This window comes from Rhea pennata, chromosome 18 (genome assembly GCF_028389875.1).
Source record: "Rhea pennata isolate bPtePen1 chromosome 18, bPtePen1.pri, whole genome shotgun sequence".
NCBI classification, from domain to species: Eukaryota; Metazoa; Chordata; class Aves; order Rheiformes; family Rheidae; genus Rhea; species Rhea pennata.
Genome location: NC_084680.1, coordinates 10138973 through 10159403, shown reverse-complemented (window position 1 = coordinate 10159403; position 20431 = coordinate 10138973). Strand labels below are relative to the sequence as shown.

Below are 20431 nucleotides of genomic sequence, written 5' to 3'. Positions count from 1 at the left end.
TGGAAAAAGCTCTTCTACCCAGCTATTTCTCCATAACAGAAGTAACACTTGTTGCTTAATAAATTTAGCTAGATGGAGAGAAGATCGAGCAGACCTCTGGGGTATGCTTTTTGTCTTTTGGACCCTGGAAAAAAAATGTGTAAGGGTCTCAAATTGTCCCATTCATCCAAACCAGGATACCAGGAGGATTAAAGCTTGCTTGTGTGAGTAAAGCATACAGGATGGCTTCCAGTAGCATCACTTTATTTGATCTGTCCAGACACTCACATGGTGTGCTGGTCTTATTTTCGCAGTTTGGCTCTGAGTCAGTTTTAAATTTAGATTTTTTTTTTTTTTTTTTCAGATGAACCTCCCTGGAAGGCAGGAATCAAACACAGGCTTTTTCATGCCCATTAGGGGGCAATTTTAAAATGAGAGCTATCTCAAGGGGCAGAAAGGGATAAAAGACAAGGTGGAGAAGGGAGGAGGGGAGAAGCTGTTTTCTGAGTACGTTATGTTCCCTGCCATTTGCTTTTTTCATTTATTTCACTTGCACTGACCTCACATTTTGGAAATTATGCACCTAGTTTTTTATCCCTCATTTTTGTCTTACTTCCCACCGCCCCCCAGCACCAGGAAGAAGAGATGCCTCATTTTGAAACCTAAAGGGGGGAATAAGAAAAGTCCTTTGTAATATATTGCCATATTATCACTAAATCCCCTGACAGTTGTGACACAGAAGCAAGTCACCTGTCACTTAAGCTTGAGGTCTCTTTAATTTTCTCCTGGAATTCGCACCAGGCTGTCTTTAATTTGAGGCCTTTATTGGAATTCTGAAACCTTTCTGCCTCCCCGGTGCTCAGATCTATTCTGAGTGCTGTTACAGAATGTATACAATAACCAACAGAGGGATTCAGAGGGGGCTGAAGCACTGTTTATTTAACACTCTGGAGGGATTTTCGTGCTTATTCGGTCCTGGCTACCCGGCTTTCAATATCGCTTTGACAACCGTTATGCCCTTCTCATTAATTTTAAACAGTTAAAACACAGGAAAAAGAGAAAAAGTTTTCATTATTAAAGTGCTTTACTTTTTAATAACAGAGGATTCTGTCCGCCAGGGGAAAGGGCAAACCTCACTAATTTCACATTCATATTAAAAAACGCTGGGAAGGTGACACTTTGTGCTGCCAGGAGGCTTAACAGAAGAAAAGTGATGGGGGCTAGGAGGAGTGGGAAGGGGAGGGAAAAAGTTTTATGTTTCACGTCAATAGAAACCTGTTAGTCACAACAGCGAGTGTCCACTTTGGGGAGGCAGCACCACTTGTAGTTTATTAAACCTTTACAGAGGCCCCTTGACTGGGGACCAGCTCAACTGATTAATAGGTGCGTGTTAAGTCAAACTGAAACACAGCTATGAGACAGCCTGTGCTGTCAGTCTCTCTTGGATGCTTTAGGAGATAGGTAGCAGAGACCGGGAATTTGGGAGACTCTTTATGTAGCCTTAAAATATCCACCATTGTCTTTGCTGGAGACATAGATGGGCAGCTGGGCCAGGCCGTGAGCAAGTAGGAGTTCTAGTCCCTAGACGTGTTTGCTTCATTGAAGAGTAACCCAGTGGCTGGAAACTGTGGCTCCTGAGCTCAACAAGAGCTCACTGTGCAGGGAACGTGGACTGTATTTGGGGCCTGTCTCTGGGCAGGTTTGCTGCTAGGATCTAGAGTGGCAGATCTGGGTCAGCAAAGCATCTTGTGTAGGGTGTCAGCAGCATTGCCTGGCTTCCACAGGCACTGAAGTTCATGGTGTGAATGTGAAATAGCTCCCTTGTACCGGGAGCAGTGCAGAGATGATACTTGTAGCTGTGGAGGAAGGAGGATTTGTTGTATTAGCGTGGAAATCTATCTGTGAAGCAAATCTTGGGAGCAACAGCAGGTTTGTTGCCTTGGCACTGGCCTAGTGCAGAGCAGAGGAGGTTTGTTGTCAGAGAGCCCTGGTCGGGAAATTATGGGTTGACAGGCAGCAAAGTAGTGCCTTGGATCTGGCACTCTTCCTGTCTGAGTAGTTTTAAATAACTGTGGCCCTTGTTTGGGAGAGATTCACATGCATGGATGTGAACTACGTTTCCGCTCTCTGCCCAAGTGCTTTGAGCCCAATTCAAGGAGCTTACCTCTTTTCTTCTCCCAGTAATAATTTGCTCCCAATAATATTTGGTTTCTGTTCCCTGGACTAAATCTTTTGGTATGATCGCAGGAAGGCTTGAGCACATGCAAAGTTGCCCTTCTGGTCTAAGGAAGTTTCTTCTGTCATTTCTTTGGTGTAAGGGGTTGTCTTACTCTGGAGGAACCGTGTGGTGCAAATTACAGTCAAGTATAACTTGCTGACAACGAGTGAACTTCTTGCAGTCATCAAGAGCGAGAAGAGCATTTTGGTTGGCTTTATTCACAGGAATTCAGTGTGGTCTGTTCTTTGGAGCTTGAAGATGAAAGTACATCTCCTGCCCCATTAGTGCCAGGAACAGGCCAGATGTTCAGTGCAACTGTTCAGGGTAACCTACAACAACATTAGTCTGAAACTCCCAGTAGAAAAGTGGGCTCAGCAGGGTGAATGTAGAATCTGGGGTAATTACTTCAAATAACTCCATTAGAAATAAGCAGTAGTATCTGGGCTGTTGAGTCTGGAAAAAAAAGTGAGGGAAAAATATACATAATAGATGTTAAAAAACACAAAATTAAAACTGATTTGCTCTCCTCACCTAGCAGTACTCGCTGGCTGCTTTGACTTTAACATCTTTATCTATACTTTTTTTTTCCTCTCTCTAGTAATATTGAGAGGATTACCTTTGTTGGCCCCTGGGTGGTTACTGTGTGATTTTACTGTTATTAAATCTATTGTAAACTGCTTCATTATTCCTGACTCAAATTCTCTCTTTCCTCTAATCCTCCCACCGCCCTTGCAGAAATCCTGTGGCACAGACCCTCAGGAAGTCCGGGAGCGGGCCACGGTCTTACAGACAAAATTTGAAAATTACGTTCACGCCAGTGAGGGGACTGTCCGGTGGGCAAAGAAAGGTTAGTGTGTTTCTTTTCAGCTTGTTCCGGAGGGGCTCATACATGCTGCCAAGGTTTTCCTCCAGGGGAAGGCTTTAGGGAAAAGGCCTAGAAGAAACATTTTGGGACCATCGGGCTCTGCAGGGGGTTGAGAAAGGCCCAGAAGGCTTTGTGATGATATTAAATGTTAATTTCTTGCATTCGCGTGTTATGTGCAAATGAGGTTTAATCTTGGCTTTCAGTAGGATTTGCATCTGAGGGCTCTGACCCAATCACATCAGCAAGTAGATGTGTGTGTTATGCTGGGAAGGTCATAGGTGAGCTGCTTAACCCCATCCTGGTGCAGCACCACTAGATGCGTTCAGTTTACACCAGGGATGAATTTGAAGCCTGTAAGACAGGATGCCTTGGGAGCAACTTGTAACAGACAAAGCTCTCGGAGTGGAGGCTGTTGTGCAGGGTGGGTGACGTATAAGAGAGAGCAACCATGCGCAGCAAAAAGGCAAGAAGAGGAAAAACTGAGATGGATTTAATAATAATTGTAGCTAGGTATAAATCTGAGATTTGATCTCTAGTCTTTGCCAAACAGGATACTGTGCAAATGTCACTGAGCAGTGCAAGAAGCTCTTCCGTTATGTCTCTCATTTTGGAAAACCTAGAGTATGCTGGATAAAAAACTTGCCATGGAAGTGGTAGGAAAATAAACCCTAAGCAGCTTCCTGAGAGGAGCCAAAAAGATGGTGCGGTGTAGGTACCCCTTTTCTGCGTGCTGTTCTGCTGCCCTGCCAAGCTGATCTGGGCTGCACCCAAGAACTGAATAGCTCTTGTGAAGGCAGTGGAGGTCTGGCCCCAAAGGTCCTTGACAATTAATTGGAGTTTGGTCGTTAAATATTGAGAGATATTCATAAAATGTAAACTCTCCATGCAAGAGACTAAACCACGTTTATTCGGAGTAGATAGGACTACAGCCTCCCTCCTCTTCCTTTTCTTTTTCTTTTCTTTTCTTTCCTTTCTTTTTTTTTTTTTTTCCAGTCTGTTCTTGTTATGTGTCTCCCTCCCTCTCCCTGGTTGTTTTCTTTTGCACCTCCTTTGTCATTTTGAGTCAAATCCTGCTGTCTTAGCTTTAGTAAATGCCCTGTTGATTGCAGTTCTGCAGAGTTTGTGATCAGGTTTGGATGAGAGGGATTCTGTGGGATGGATTTGAATAGTCTACATCATTTCTATTTACAAGTAAGCACACCTGCTCTGTGAGTGTAGGTATATACTGCAAGTGTACCAGATGTACTAAATTATATAAATCACATACTGAGCAGTCCAAAAAAAACAAATAAGGAAATTGGCCTTTGAGCTGTACACTAGCACTGTATAAACTGGATTAGGAAAGGCTGTCCTTAAGATAGAAGTTAGATTCTTCATTAATACTGTTTTTAATCAAGAGAAGTGTTTAGGTCTGTTCCCAAGAGATCAAAGATGCTGTGTTATTTTTCTGAATGTTACACTAAATTCTTAGTACAGCAGAAGGACCAGAGCTGGTAGTATGACTACCCACTTAACCAAATCTTTCTGCAGGCTTTTAATGATGCAGGCCCATATTGACTCTTTGAAATCCAACTGTTTCGCTCTTTGCTCTTTCCCAGCCTGTTGCATGTCCACTGTACTGATTCGAACCTCCTTCAAGAGCTGCAGTGCTGATTTTTCCTCAGACTTCTGAAATACCTTGCCCCTGCAATGAAGGTGTTGGAGGATTGTTGTGTTAGCTGCTTGCCTGCCCCCATGTTCAGGTGTCTTGTGCTAGATGACTGGTGTTGTCTAACTTCTAGCTGCCCTTTTAAAGTCCAGGATTTCAAAGCACATAACTAATACAATCAAATCCTTGGTTCTGCCTGTATGAACTTCTGGTTGTTCCCCTGGGACTCCTCGTACCCCACGACAGCCTCTAATGTGAAATGACTGTGACGGAGAGAACAACTGAATGGCTTTGGTCACAACCAGAAGACCTCTCTGGTCTCCCTCTGTACAGCGTATGTTCCGGTGTGCGCACACACACGCGCACACTTGTTGCTGACCTGAGTGCTGATAACTTCTTTAGTCACAACCAAGAAATACAGAAAATCTGTCAGGAAATGCTGAAATGTGATGCATTCCAGTTATCTTCCACAAGGACCACTCCACCTCTTTTTCTTTTTCCTAGTTTCCTATCTACATATGCAAATTTTCCACTGCTGACTGGCTTCCACAAGCCCCCTCTTCCTCCCCTCTGCGCCAGGCATCATGAATAATTAACATGGCAGCTGGCTTTTGCTTTCATGGCAGACAATCAATTGGAAACTGTGCCAGAGATGCATTTGTTTCCTTCTTTTTTTTTTTTTTTTTTTTCCTTTTCCCTATTTTCTGACCTAGTCAATGTTAATAAGCAGTGTTTTGATTGCAGCCTGTTTTCAAAAGGCAAGTGGCTTCCTGCCCACTCACCCCTGCAGCCTCTGTCCCGTGTTTCCCAAACTTAGATTGAATAGCTCAGTGAAGGTGCTGCCCTTCAAACTTGATTGATTTATCAGCAGTGAGGTAGGGTGGGAGGCGGAATATGTCCATACTCTGCTGCCTGAAGGATAAATCTCCGGGAGCGTGGAGCCCCTTTAGAGAAACGGAGGCGCCTCTGACGAAGGTACAGGTACTCCGTTTTGGGGCTGTGATGGCAGGTGGAGCTGGGGAGGTTGTGTTTTGATCCTTGGCATCACTGTAGTTATGGAAAGGTTAGGGAAGCAAACACTGTGTTTCTCTTCCACATTACCCTATTTTGTAGCCAGAAGTTGAACATTTTGCCTCAGCCTTTTTGTCCTCAGCACCCCTTTGTGGAGAGAGACAGCAGAATTATCCTAGGAGCCCACTGCTGCAGCATGGTGGCTTCTGTCCGTGATTTTTCTGGTGCATTCTTCCTTCCTGTTCCTGCACGCTCTGTAAGCTGAGAAAGTGCCTCCCCCAGTTTATCCAGCCATTCAGCTGAGGGTGCGCTCTGGGGCCAGCACTGAGAGCTGGCTGCCAGTTGAGAGCGTGGTGAACAGGTTAGGTCACCTGTCTTGCTTTCATATCTCATTGGTCTCTTGACATAGTGTTTTTTTTTTTTTTTAACAGAACTAACATCCATCATACTTAGCTCTGTTTTCCTTACCCTTTCAATAGTTACAATACCTAGAGAAAAAGTGGGATGCCCAGGTGCAAAGGATCACCTAAATCTACTCTCTTACATCGGTACAAATCTGAGCAACTCTCCTTCCAAGCCAGCATAATTTGCTTTAGACTCATGTTGATGTGACGAAAAAAATATATTAGCTCAAGCGGTTTGCTCCCGTGGCTTTAAGATGAGGTACGCTTTATGTGAAATATGGCCTGACCAGCACTGTTACCAGCCTTTCTGAATTGTTTTCTTAAAGCTCAATCTCTCGGATCCTTGAAATTATAAGAGAGTTTCAAATTTCAGTTAAAAAACCTTTTAATATGTAACTGGCATAATTGTACGTAAAAGCCTGTGAACTTGACTTGCAACACTGAAAGGACTAGAGACCTGATAGTATAGATTTTAAAACAAACCCACCCCCAAAGCTCTTTATTTAAATCTCCTGGATGCAGATCTTCGGTGCTATAATGAACCAGAGCAGCTCTGAGTTCCTCAGAGGTAGAACAGTTCCCTGAGTTAAGGTTTTGGCTTGTTGGGTGCAGCGAGGCTGTTCTGTTCTGAATTAGTCCCTTGCAGCTCTCTGTGGTTTTGCGTGCTCTGACTCAGGACTGCATCTTGCAAATGTCTGTCAGGACTTTTGGAGGAGGGAGATGCATGTGACACTTGGATTCTCTAACTCGGATCTGTGGAGCTGGTACCAGTAGCCTTTCCTATCTGAAGAATTGTGGGAGGTGAGCTCAGTCTTCACAGCAACAGGATCTTTAGTAGCCAGCCATTTCAAATGCTCTGAGAAGGATGGCTCTGACTGGACCAGGTTCAGAGCAGGAGCAAGTTCATATCCTTCCTTTTGAAGAGTTATACTTCCTCTTTGGAGGTCTGAATTTGACCGATAGCTTTATGAGAAAAAGCGGCAGCACTGGATTTTGGAGAGCATTTGAGCTGGTTTACAATTCCTCTGAGGGATGGGTTTCAGATGAGACACCCAGACTGGATATATGGAAGTTAGTATTTTCTTTTTGAGAAGACACAGATCTCTTCAGGTTCAGATGCCTCTAAAAGAGTGGCATTGTGAAATTGGGGAAGAAGGTGCAAAAAAACTCAATCTTTTCTTCTTATTGATTGGGAAAAGGAGTTCGCTTTACTCAGTAAACAGAGCTTTGATGGATTCCCTGGGTCCTTCCACGAGCTGATCTGCTAAAATGACATTTTTATTACTGTTCATAAACTCCAATCTCCTGCTGCTGCCAAGAGATTAGACTTAAGCTGTGGGCAAACTTGCTGGTCTGGTGGCTCAACAGGCAAGGGCAGGAGAGGTTAGAATTTAGAGCATGCTGCTATCAAGGGCTGAGAGAGAGGGAGATGTAGGTGATGGCTGGAGTGAGAGTTAGGGGGTCACAGGAGGTTTATCAAGCAGCAGAGCAGCAGGGGATTGAAGGGAGGCATTTTCTGGGCTGAAGAGTTTCCTTACTGAAAGTCCCTCTATTCCTGATAGCAGAGAGGACAACCTGGGTGTAGTTAGTGTTCTGGGTACATGGAGGAGCAGTGGCAGTGTTCGTATTAGTGGATGATTGTCTTTAGAGCAATGAGCCCTAGGGAAGGGCATTACAGGAATATAAAGACATGAAGGAAAATTTGCACACTGTTATATTATTTTTTTCCCCTTTTGAGAAGGTGAGCTCTCTTCTCAGTGTGCTGATGAGTCAGGAAATCCGTCTAGCTCTCAGATATTTATAAGGGACTAGCTGGTAACTGGTGAAAAATGCATGGACTACTGGGACTGTAGTATCAGAGGAATCTTCCTAACCCACCTCCATGCTTCTCTTGTCTTCATTACTTGTATCTCTCTTCCTTCTCTCCCCATCTGCTAGCATTAGATGTCAACAACTTTGCCAGCGAGGTGTGCTATAAACATCCCCCGTTCTGGCAGAAGGGGCAGCCTTACAAAAGGCAAACCTAATGCAACTTAACGTACCTTTGTTTCAGCTCCTAACCCTTCTCTACCACCTTTCTTCTTCTTATGGGATTGTACTAGTGCTACACAACCTTCACAGATTTTTAACCTACCAACCTTTCCCACCAGCTGCTGACCATAAGGTGTCCCAAAGGACAAGACCAATGTCTTTTCAGCTGGAACAGCTGAATCTTAAAGTGTGTATGTATATATATAAGTACATACATATATATATAAAAGTGCAGTAGCAAACAAAATTCACTCTTTTTTTTTTTTCCAGCACTGCAGTCTTTCCTTTGTGCTTATACCACCTACCCCAGAAACCTCAAGCACATCTTCCATATCAGGTCTCTCCACCTGGGTCATGTGGCCAAGAGCTTTGGCCTGAGGGACGCCCCCCAGAACCTGAGCACTCTTCCAGCTGTTGGCTCAAAGAAGAAAATCAAAGCAAGACAGAAAAGGTAGGCGATCCCAGTGTTCTGGAGCCGAGGGATGCCGTGTTAGAAGCCACAGTGTGCTTGGCTCTGCAAGGTTCATGTGCTTGCTCCAAGAGATTGTATGATTGTTCCTGAGGGGCTAAACCACATTGAGCCACTGGCTTGGGCTGTATTGCTCTCTGAGCTGTTGTTTCGTTCTCCATTTTTTCCAAAGGCTTTAGAGAGCCTGAAAATGGCATTTATTGTTAAACCAACTGGGTTGAACATTTGAGTGGAAATATTGTTTTAAAAACAGACAGCTCACTTTGTAGTTTGACTTCTGATAAAGATGTTCTTTTTTTGAAGGAGGAGCAGAGAGACACCTATATAGACTAGCCTGGGTTTTGCTGTAGCTTTTCCATTTTATGAGTACTTGAAAAACACTAGCTCCTAGGAGTCTTACAAGCAGAAGCAGCCTAATTTTTATTTATTTATACTTTTCTCCAGAAAAGAGTCTTGAGGGATAAGGAAGGATATAGGCAATGTTCCAGAGCAAAATGCGAGACTTCCCTTATGTTGGGGTGGTTCTTTTTCTTGTGTAGGTCTTGGTTCCTAGAGGTCCAGCAGCAGTCTTGCTGTCCTGACCAAAATGTTCGCTGATTTATCTCACAGGATAATCTCGTCCCGCATGGCCTTGATGAATACTGGCTACTCTCCCTTCTTGTATCTGTTCCAATCCACTGCACAAAAATAATCTTCCTGCCTTATCTTCTTTGACCATGTCACGCTCTCTTTGCTTTCATAGCAAGGTATGTGTCTTATTGTATTTTAAAAGCCTTCCGTGGCTGCCTCTAGCCCCTTTTATCACCTTTTCTGCACTATACTGTCTCTTGCGGGCTTTCTCCTGCAGCTCCACCAGCAGTTTCCTAGCTGTTAGATTGGCCATGGGACAAATTGTGCCCATCTTTTTAGAAAGGTCAGCTGCAGCTTGATCTATTTGTTCTGTAAGTCAACATTAGCTTCATACCAGGAGAAGAGGGGAACACTGCACTGGTTTTTTTTTTTTTTTTTGTTTGTTTGTTTTGTTTTTTCTTATTTATCAAGTGATCAATTGCAGTTATGAACATACAAGCCCAAATCAAAATGCAGACCTGCTGGTAGGAATTAACCATCTACAAGCTTGTGCTCTACTGCCTTTAGATTTAAGTGGTTCTGGCAAAAGCATTTCTGCAAAATCATGTGGCATCTTTCCCAGGGAGATTCTGTAGCACACCTAGAGTTACAGCTCTATCCCCTTGAGTGTGTGGACTGATTCTACTCCTGGGTGCTTGTTTCCTGAGATACCCTGATACTTCTGCAGGAGTTGAGCCTTAAATGCACTCCTGTGCTTTCAGTGGAGCTGGCAGTGCTCAGTATGTCCAATCCTAGCTACTTTGAGGTGGTTCCGCAAAATAGATAGTCCTCTCTTTTGAGATCACAAAGTAATGACTCCGCTATTCCCCTCAGCACCACAGCAGAGTACAAACTCCTAGCTTGCCTGTAAAATCACTGATTGCATTCTAAGGAGGAAAAATCTCTTCTCTCTTACTTGTTTCAGTTGTGACTCTTTCTATGTAATTGTTGCTGCAAACTGTTAGCAAATGTTAGCCATGCAATTAAAGCACTAATCCACATAATGGTTCCTGGGCTGGTGACATCTCTTGCACATGTACAGAACTTGGGGGAGAGGAGGAGAATATGGGGGGAAAAGAGAAGGGAAAAAAAACACCAGGGGAAGGGATTTTAAAATAAAAAGTTGGAGACAGCATTGTCCTGCTTTGAGAAGCCGCCAGGGACAGGCCACTGATCTGCCTCCTGCTTCAGCTGACCCTCACCAGCAGATGGGCAACAGGATGGGAATGCCCCTGTGAGCGAGGGATTTAACGGAGCTTTATTTCAGGAAGAATAGCCTGATTAGCTGATAAAGAGCATGTAAGATGGTATGGGGTGGGCTTTGATGTGTTGCTGGCCCAGCAGGGTGTCAAGCTATGAGTGACAGTAGCGTGTCACAGGATTACTTGGCCTGCAACAATGCCTTTCTCTGTTCCTATGATGTTGCTACTCTGTTAGAGCTACTTCTTCCCTTGTCATGCACCTCTTTTTAGACAGCATTCCTCCTCCCCAAGTCTACATCCCATTATAGTACAGACAAGCTCAAGATACAGTAGTAGTTTATGCGCAGGATGTGTGGGGTTGGGGGGATGTGGAGGTGTTTGGAACAAATGGTCTGAGAATGATTTGAAAGCTCATTTGCACGTGGGGTGTATAATTGCAGCTCAGGGAAAGTGGGCAGACTTTGTACAGGTTCGTCACGGCTCAGGCTCCAGATTTCAAATCCAGGAGCATCTGGAAAGTTAAGGCCCTGCAAAATAGCCAAAGTTGTATCTTCTTGCCTATGAAATTTATTTATAATTTTCTCTGTATGTGCTTGGAAGAAAAAAAAAGAGGGGGTATATTAGTATTTATAGGATAGTTTAGAGAAAAGTGAGTATAGATTCAAATTTGTTATCTGTCAGCATAAATTGAAGATAGTGCTATTAATTTACAGAGAATTACTTTTGATTTCACACTGACAAAGCAGAGAGCAGAATATAGCTTGCTGTTTAGAAGACAAATAGTTTTTAATTATAAAATGCAAGGCTTGAAATGATAACAGCACAGTCACAGAGCGATCTTTTTAATTATATTTCTCACGTGATACCATGCATGTTGGTTGTCGTATTACACATTGTGTCCAAACATTTGATACTTGTTTTTAATCAGTCTGCACACTAAACCCTCATCTCTCGTCACCTGCCCAGAGAATAAAGAACAAGCAGCCCAGGTTGAAAATGGCGTAAAGGGGATCATTAAATGTTTCCTTAAGAGGACAAAGAAAACTTTTCGTTTCTTTTCGAATCTGCTTTTGTGCTTACCGCCTCCTTGCAGAGCCTGCTTGGGGAAGGTGAGATAGGAAGCCAGAGCAGCCAGGTGTGTGGTGGTTCTCAGTGCTGAAATGTGGAAGCAGCTCTTTCCTGCTGAATGCACATGTAAAACCACTCCCTTTCATGCAGTTTTTTTTTTTTGAACTTATTTGTGCAAACAAACTATTCCCTTAGCTGTTGTGGTCCTTGCAAAACTTGATCGGAAGATGGCAAAATAATCACTCCTGATCTTTTTGAAAGGTGAAATATTGTATTTATTTAAGAGATGAGTGCATGAACAAGATACTATATATTAAGTTACAGTACATCAGCTTAGTAAGTGTCTGTGCTCATGCTTTTCTGAAGGGTAGATGCAAGGAAGCTGATCCCACTTCCATTGAGGGATTAACTGTCTTTCCGTTCACTGCGGTGAAGCGGCGTGCACAGGAAGTAGCTTGCATGCCAGATAGACGTGTCTTTTGACTCTTTCACAATGCAGATGCCTAAGATCTATTGCCATTCCACCTAGCATCCCTGTACTACTCAGTGTTCTGCACTATGGATCGCAGGGGTTTTATGGAATTCTGTGGGGGACTGAGGGTCTATTTTCCCCTGTTGATCTCTCTAGAAGGCTGGTGTGTGTTCCCAAAGGATTTCACCATAATGGAGGGTCACAGCTTAATTTGCCGTGTTTGTGAAATCGTGCTATTACAAAGAAAGGGAGAAAGTTCGATGGATTCTGTGGAACTCATTGCTGCAGGATGTCTCTAAAGCCAGGAACATTCGGAAGGATTGAGTTTAGGTATGAGTATAAAGAATATTCAGTTACTCATTTTTTTGCACATACTGTAGCATAGTTAACGTGAAAATTCCCTCACACTTCAGAGTTTAAGCCTGACTCTTAGCTAATATGGGATCCAGATAAATGTGTTCCAGGAGGCTTCTGTCTGAGGGAATTGATTTACAACATTCTTACATTGCCTTTGCTCTGAACGTGAACATCATCGTGCCCTTCAAGATCTGTCTACAGGATTGTGGTAATTCATCTTATGAATTCTTCAGCATTAGTGGTCAGAAGAACTCTCGCTGGGAGATTTACCTTGTAAATTCAGCATATCCTCCTCTGCATGGCCAGGGCAGCAGTCTCCTTTGGGTGAAAGCTGGTGGCCTTTCACCTTCAGCCCTCCCCAGTGTGCTTGATGGCACCTTTGAACTTCTTAACGTTGACAGTCTTGAAAAGACTAATGCTTCTAATGACAGAACTTGCGAATCAAGGCTATAGCTGGGTCTCCCAGCACAGCAATTGTCTAATCATTAGAAGCAGCTTGCCTGTTGGTTTTTGTGTGGCATTTACAGCTTTTCTAATATCACTTAATTAGTCAAAATACAAGTTTGAAATTCTACCCATCAGCAATTTCACTTGTTTGGGGCATTTTGCTGTAGAAAGCTAAACTGGACCTCAGGTAAGAGCATGGACTTCTGCAAAGGAATCCAGAAAGAAGTGCCTGCTGCGAAAGGAAACATTGCCTTCAGTTCAAGGCAGTTCAAGGACACAAATGAGTCCTGCTTACAACACTGTGATGTTACCAAAAACCCTGTTAGGAGATTAAAGTTTTATAGTTGTAAAATTCATGTGATTCTTTAGAGCATACAGCAATGCCCTTTGCTGCTGTCCTGTTCCACCACAGCTTCAGCACAGAGCCTTTGCTCCATCTTTCGATGAGATAATAGGGTTTACACACTGAGTTGGAAGACTTCTGTGCTCTTTGGTACCCACCCAGAACAAGCAGACCTTTCTCATTGAAATTTAGTCTATCCTTTAGACCTGGAAAGAGCCTGACAGAAGCAAGAATGCTGGGAGGTCACTAGCATCGCAGTGGCACTTTAATCCTTTCTGCATGTGGTGCAGACCAAGGGATGATAGTGAAAGTGAATCTATGTTCTTTCTATTAGCTGAAATACAAGTACTGAAGTCAGTTTTAAGTGGACTTTACGTCTTGGCAGGAAGACTGCCGTGCTCTGACTGTATTAGAACAGTGCTTGATGCTTGGTCTGATTGGGTAATAATTTTCCTTTATCTTCCCAAGCTAGTATTTTGCATCATGTGATAACAGAGTCCCTAGTCCATCTGTTGACTTGTCGAGAGCAGTGTAGGATTGCTGATAAATTTCTTGCCCCCACTCTTCAAAAAAAAAGACAGAAAAAACAACCCAAACAGGGCTGCATTGGTTGCAGATGGTTCATCCAACACCATAAGTAGAAAAAGCAGGTGTTGCCTTGGTCCAGAGGTAACCCAGCTCTGCTGCTGGCACAATTTCAAAGAACTGTTGGAGATGCTGTCAGGCAGATTGATAACACAGTCTTTGTTGAAATATTTTCTGATAAATGAAACAGCCTGTTCTATTCTCCTCCAAAGACGCACCATGAGTTCTAGGTCTGTGCATCAGGACTCTGTACTCCCTTTTCTTCAGCTGGAGCAATCTAGGAGCACCTTTGGTTGCTGCAGACATTGTGAGTTGGTTAAAATCACTGCTCCTGCTCCACTGCATTGTAGCAGCATTTCGTGTAGCTGAAGACAAAGGAACAACTAGCAGTGCCAACTAAGTTGAAGGAGAAGTCCCTGAGAACAAGCTTGCTTACCATTTAGGTAAAAAGACTATCAGAGGCATCTTCTGAACTAACAAATGACATCCAATAAACCACGCATGTATATGTACGTTTGAATGTGTAGGAGTTTTTGACCTGGAGATCAGCTTGTGATGCAGAGCTCTCATGAAATAAAGGTGTCAATGAAACAAAAACATACGTGTTAATATTGAACTGAAAGTGAAAAATGCCTTCAGATACTCATTCCTTTTCTTATATTGCTACTTAGTCCGTTCACACTTGAATGTTTGATAGTCTTTACGTCCGGCAGCATAATTCGCATTTTGTAACAAATTTAATCTGATAAAAATAGTTGGTGAAACTTGAACCATTCTTATGATTTTACCTGTAATGCTTGAAGGATGAATGAGAAATTGTATAGAAACAGAATAGCTTGGATATGTTTTTTTTTCCTCTTCCATTTGTGCCTTGGAGCTGTCCACAGGATCTCAGCTGTGTTGAACATTCTCAAATCTTATTTTAATATACATGTCCTGGGTTTTTTGGCTGTAGTGTAGTTCCTTGTGTTTGAGGTTTCCCTGATTCCCTGCTACCCTAGTATTTTGTTAGTGATTATGGAATGCAAATGATGATGTTTTCAGCGCTTAAAAAGCCTTCTGTTGCCCATGGTGCGTGGAAGTCACAAGTTGAGTGCGTTGAAGGTACACTGCATTAAGGATGTCGGCTAGGTGGGATGTAGTGGTGAGTTAGTATCATGTGGCAGAGCAGAATGCAGAGCTGAAAACAACAGAGGATTTCAGGCTAATCACCCATATTGCATTTGCCTGGATTTTTTTAATGAGGTGAATGAAGATTTGCCCAGGATTTTTAATGATACTCTGGGCAGAGCAAAGAGATGAGAGTTGAGGGACCATGAGAGGAGACCAGTTCATTGCATTAGATTTCCTTGGAGGTGGAGGGCTGGGCAATGCCAGCAGCCCTGCTAATCACTGCAGCTCCTGCATGGGAAGGGAAAGAGGAGCAGCGCTATGCAAGTGGCTCTGCAGATAGAGGTGAAAGGAGACTGAAGCTGATGAAACCAGCAGAGGAAAGAACTGTGTTCTCTTTCCTTTCCTGGACGTTTTTTTCCCCTCTTGTTTCTCCCAGATGCTCCTCTCCCACCTCTTCATCATTCGGTGACATGTTTAGCAAGATTCATGAGTTTCTCCTTGTGCTTAAAGAGTGAATAAATTATTCCAGGATGGCAGTTTTCTGGAGGAGGGCAGAGCTTTTTTGTCTTTAGAAATCTGGCTCTGGCCTGGTCTTTCCTGGCCTTTCAGCACAAAAAAAAGTCATATGGGGACTGCTCCTCTGTTTTCTTCTTGTCTCTCTGGAGAGGCCCTTGGTACAAGGCTTTTGTGAGGTTGAAATTTAATTACAGGTGTGCACAAGCAGCCATAAACTTGAATCTTTTACTCCTTGCTCTGTTGTCCGTGAGGAGAGGAAGTTTCTCAGACCATACCAAGCCGTTACTAGCCTTTCTATCCTCCCTCCCTCCCTATAGAATGCATCTTTGCCTTCCCTTGATAACGAGGTGATTACATGAACCCTGAGGAGACCCATTTTTACCCAATGCTGAAGACACCTGGCAAGGCTGATAACAGCACAGAGCTGGGACACCAAGGGTGTCTTTTGAGGGCTGGTGGTGGCAGGCCTGAGCATGTAGTCCGAAGCAGTGCTTGGGTCTAGGGTTAAGCACTGGCCTTGCAAGCAGAGGCATGATGTGTCCCCCAGTTGAAAACAAGGTGATACTATCTCATCTCTGCTAGCTCCTCTTATTGATTCCTATATGCCTTTTATGGGAGTCTCAGTACTCCATATCTGGTGTAAGAGGATAAAAGAGGAGGAGCCCAGTGGTGCATCTGCCTGGTGTCCCGTGTGTCACAGCACTCAACACCCCATGTGCAGGACAGTAACACAGAGAAGCCAAGTAATTTGTGTTGAGGGGCAGGTTCTTTCTAACACATGTGTTGCTGCTGTTTCATTTCCTGAGTTAGAATATTACCTCTTCCTGTCTGATTTCCCATTAGCTAATAAAACTGGCTGCTTTTTCAACCATTCGAACGTTCTCTTCTCCTTCAATCCCTGCTGAAATCTTAGCACTGCAGCACATCAGGATGGGTCAGTCATCACTGAATCATTTTTCCCTGCAAGTTCCCCTTTGTTGCATAGTTTCATAGTTCTCCACCTAAACGCTGATGGTTGCTTTTGGAGGGAGGAATTTAAAGGGCTGTGGATTTCTCTGCCCGTTATCACTGTGATGTGTTCTCATTAGAGCTCAGTATTCTGTGATATCTAGACATAAGATCACAGAAAGAGAAGTTGACAGTCCATATGTTTACCTGGTGATGGAAACATGGCTTCTGTCTGTGTTACAAATGCATCTTATATTTACAAGCCTTTTTGTGAAGCATTTTGCCACAGTATCCAGCATTACCACACTTGTTAGCAGCACACCAGCCTTCAGCAACAGGAGAAATACAGTTACGAGGGTTACGAGGCAGGAGAATGGGCACGAAGGATCAAGAGGTTAACTACCTCGCCCAAGAATGCTCAGAGAGTATCGAGGTCTCGCTCCAGCTCTCTGGGGCTTTGTCTCATAACCACAGGGCGCTTTTCCTCTCTGTTATTATCGTGGCTGCTCTAGCAGAGCCCTAGAGACTTCCACCAGTTGAGCAGAGAGGGGAATTTCCAGGTTTACACCAACACAGCAGGGCTCAGAATCTGGCCAGGGATCCTGATCTAGTGCGCTTGCCCAATGTGCTCTTGCTAGAGATTGTCACTATTGCCTGTGGCTCTTGCATCTCGTGGTTGACAGCTGCAGCAATATACGTTTTTTTTTTTTTTTTCCTTTCTTTCAGTGATTAGCACAGGTTCCACAGCAAAGCCCCATTGATTTCTGTGGCCCTGGTTAGGTGGAGAAACCTCCCCTTTTCCTGCATCCCTGCTTTTTGGTGTACAGCTGATCACCATAGCAGGAGGTATTGATTTACTAATTGGGCAATGATTTCACCTGATTGATAATAAAGTGTTGGACAACCTTCCTGCTGAGCTGAAACTCCGTCCGGCAGCTACTGGTGGATTACTTGTCCTTAGCAGCAAATAGTTCCCTGTTGTTAAGTAAACTGATCTGTTGCCTGGTAACTCTTGAATTACTGTAGTAAATGCTTGGAGACGCAATGAAAGTGTCAAAGAGAAACTTTATCAAGTGATGGAGGGAACTGAGCAAAGAGGATACAACTGTAGATCTACCCTGTGAAGTTTTGCCTGGGCTGGTTGAGGGCAACCCTTGATCTGGCACTGTGTGTGCACCTGCAAGAGTACCTCCTTGCTGCTTTGGTTTGTACCATTCAGGAAGGCAGTTTAACACGGCACGTTTTCCTGTGGAGGTATTGCAGGTATGGCTTTATGAACAGCACATTTACTTTATTAGCCTTAAGGCTGCCTTAGAGTTGATTGTTATCTTCTTGGTCCAATTTCTGTGGGCTCGAACAGGGCAGAGGCTGTGCGTCTTATTCCTCCAGTCTGTCCAGTCTGCAACCTTTCAGCCAACGCAGAGCTTGGATGTTAAATGGCTCTTGGCACACTACAGTGAGATCGAGGATTACACCAAAGATCTTCTCCCCTGCACCCTCTGGGCTCCCTCTTCTAGGGAAATCCTCTTTCAGAGGTGATTCATCACACTGTCCTCCTTATCATTCTGATCCTTCCTTCCAAATCCACACCTGCTGTGAGACCTATACAGGAACAGGGAAACCGCCTATGGAAAAGGAGGTGAGCAAATATGCCAGCCAACCAAGGCTTCACTCTCCTTTCCTTCTTTGTGTTTGTGGCCTGTTGAATGTATTACTCCATTGCTTCATCTTCAAAGCTTTATCTTCTTGTAATCCCCAGCACATTTCTGGCTACTTGAAAGAAGTGTGAAAGGCAGCACCTTCTAGAATCGCTCATGTCCATGGAGCGGATGTGGGGCTTCTTTTCAATTCCCTCGTTGTATTTAGAGGGGCAGATAGATTCCTGCTCACTTCTCTGGAAATTTTTGAGATCTTTTATTGCTTTTTTTAATGAACACGGCTGTTAGTTGTGTAGACACCAATAGATAAGGATACCCTGTTGTCCTCAGGGTTTTGGGAACATTGTAGGAAATGACAAGTCCTGCAGTGGAGAGTTGCAGTCTAAATAGATGAGAGAGGGTGATAGCAGCAGGAATGAGGACAGGATTTGCCCAAGGTCACAGAGCAGGCAGTGGCAGAACTTGTGGTGGGAAAAATGCTGAGTGGGTTTATGTATTTATAGCCAGCAGTTTAGGGCTGCAGGGAGATCCATGTTGGAGTGTGGTGGCTGGGCAAAATGCAGCTACCTTTGCAAAAGCCAGTCTCTGGAGAGGAAGGCTGTAAGGTGCATGTGATACTAGCAGGTCGCTGCAAGAGATGAGTCTGGTGGTTTTGCACTCTTAAAAGAATTATTTTGTTTGTTTGTTTGGGGATTTTTTGTGTTTTCAAGCCCTGGATATAAGCTCTGTTTATAAAGTGTTTCCATTGTTCTGTGTCTTAAGGCTGTTAGTTTTTTTTTTATTATTATAATTTTCAAACTGCTGTGTCACCTAATTCATCAGCCTTCAGCGCAAAAACTTCCCTCCTTCTCCCCGCCACCCCTCCAAGAGCATTTGTACAGAACAAAGGCTTGCTTTTAAAAACGGCATGATATTTTGCCACCTTTGTGAAAACCTGTCACAACAATATCTAATTTTGTATGAGACAGAATTTCAAATCAAGCCTCAAGAAAAGGAAGCTGTTCTTCTGCTAATGCGCAAATGTCACTTTCCACTGATGTAAAATAAGTAACCCACCTAGCAGCAGCAGTTCAGAGAGAAGGAAATCTAATTCCTGTTATCTTCCCTCTGCCCAGGTCTGACCTTCTCAAGAAGACCCATGGCAAACGTCGCCTTGCTGAGATCTTGCGATCAGAATATTCCAGTGGGATGGACACTGGGGTATCCAAGGTCAAAAAGAAGAAAAAACAGAGAAAACCTGGCAACCAGAAGATTCCAACATAAGCCAGGACCTTCCAGTCACTTGCTGTGAAACCTGCTGGAGTGTCTCAGCTGGGGGTCAGGGTGACCTGCCAAATCAACTGAGGAGTGTTTCAATTTATCAGGCAAATATGGGAGGGATCTTGAGGGATCTCAGCCTCCTCCCCCTTGCTCCATAGGTCCATATGGAATTGAATCTAGACATGTCCTGTTGCACTGCTGCAATTAAATGCAGCTTCCTGAAGGTGTATCGTGTTTCTAAGGTTTTTTTTTTTTCCAAGGAAAATAAAAAGTTAAATATAGTTTTTGGAGAAATGTCTATTTAATATGGAAGTGAGACAAGTCTATTGAAGATACGTTCCTATTTAAAAGACTCGTAGAAACACCCTGGAGTGTGTTTGATTGCTTAGTTTTAACTAGAGAAAAAGCAGTGGCAGAGTAGGTGTTCCCAGGGGGAGGATTGAGAGGAAAGAAGAGGAGGTCGCCCTTCTGCCTGCATTAGCCAGTGGGGCACGTCTGCTCCTTTTTTGGGTAATGCAGCCGTGTTGCTGCCACCTTCTCTGCTGTCATTTGTACATTGGTGCAAGGTCTGTCCCTGGGCACTGACCATTAGTCAAATGTTGCCGCCTCTAAGTGGTCTCCTTGATTTCAGCAGGACTGGTAGGACTGTGCAGAACTTCTCAGCATAATGATGCATGGTCCCTTTGGGGCAGAACTCATGGGCACAAAATTTAATACCAAAACACTTCCGAGTTTAGGAACAAACCTTGTCACTGTTGGAAGGAGCTAGAGGTAGAATCCAGCAGTCTCCAAACTTTTCTTTTTGCCTGCAGCGTATTGTCATACCTAATTATGTAACACAGACTACGAATGAATTGTCTCACCTCTGTGAACGCTAAAGCCTTAGCTAACACTTGCCAGCAGTAACTCCAGCTCTGTAACACCAAGGGTCTTTGTGTTCTAGCTGGGCCTTGTGGTTTGCTTTTTGAGTATAGCCCAAGCTAATGGATTTCACTTCTTGCTTTTCCCCATTTGTCTTTTGGGGTTTCTTTTTTCCTCGCTTTTCATCAAAAAATGCAGGCTAGCGAGGAAAGGACCTGCTGGGAGCTCTTTGCAGTATGGTCCCAAACATGCCGAGATTAGCTCTCATTCACCATTGCCTGGCACACAAAATACAGTCCGAGCTCTAGTGAAGTCATGACAAAGCTTCCCTTGGGTTTAACAACTCATGGAGTGTGTGCAGGAAAGA

The 20431-nt window shown here is 43.8% G+C and overlaps 1 protein-coding gene across 1 annotated transcript in view; it reads left to right on the top strand.

Moving 5' to 3' along the window:
- The window catches only part of DDX31 (DEAD-box helicase 31), a 48832-nt gene extending 29348 nt beyond the window's left edge, over nt 1–19484 (top strand). The window contains 5 exon segments of the mRNA XM_062590632.1: nt 2933–3044; nt 8427–8607; nt 19059–19168; nt 19171–19219; nt 19221–19484. Of these exon segments, the coding sequence (XP_062446616.1) occupies nt 2933–3044; nt 8427–8607; nt 19059–19168; nt 19171–19219; nt 19221–19287 (519 nt within the window). The 3' untranslated portion in view covers nt 19288–19484.
- The last annotated feature ends 947 nt before the right edge of the window (nt 19485–20431 follow it).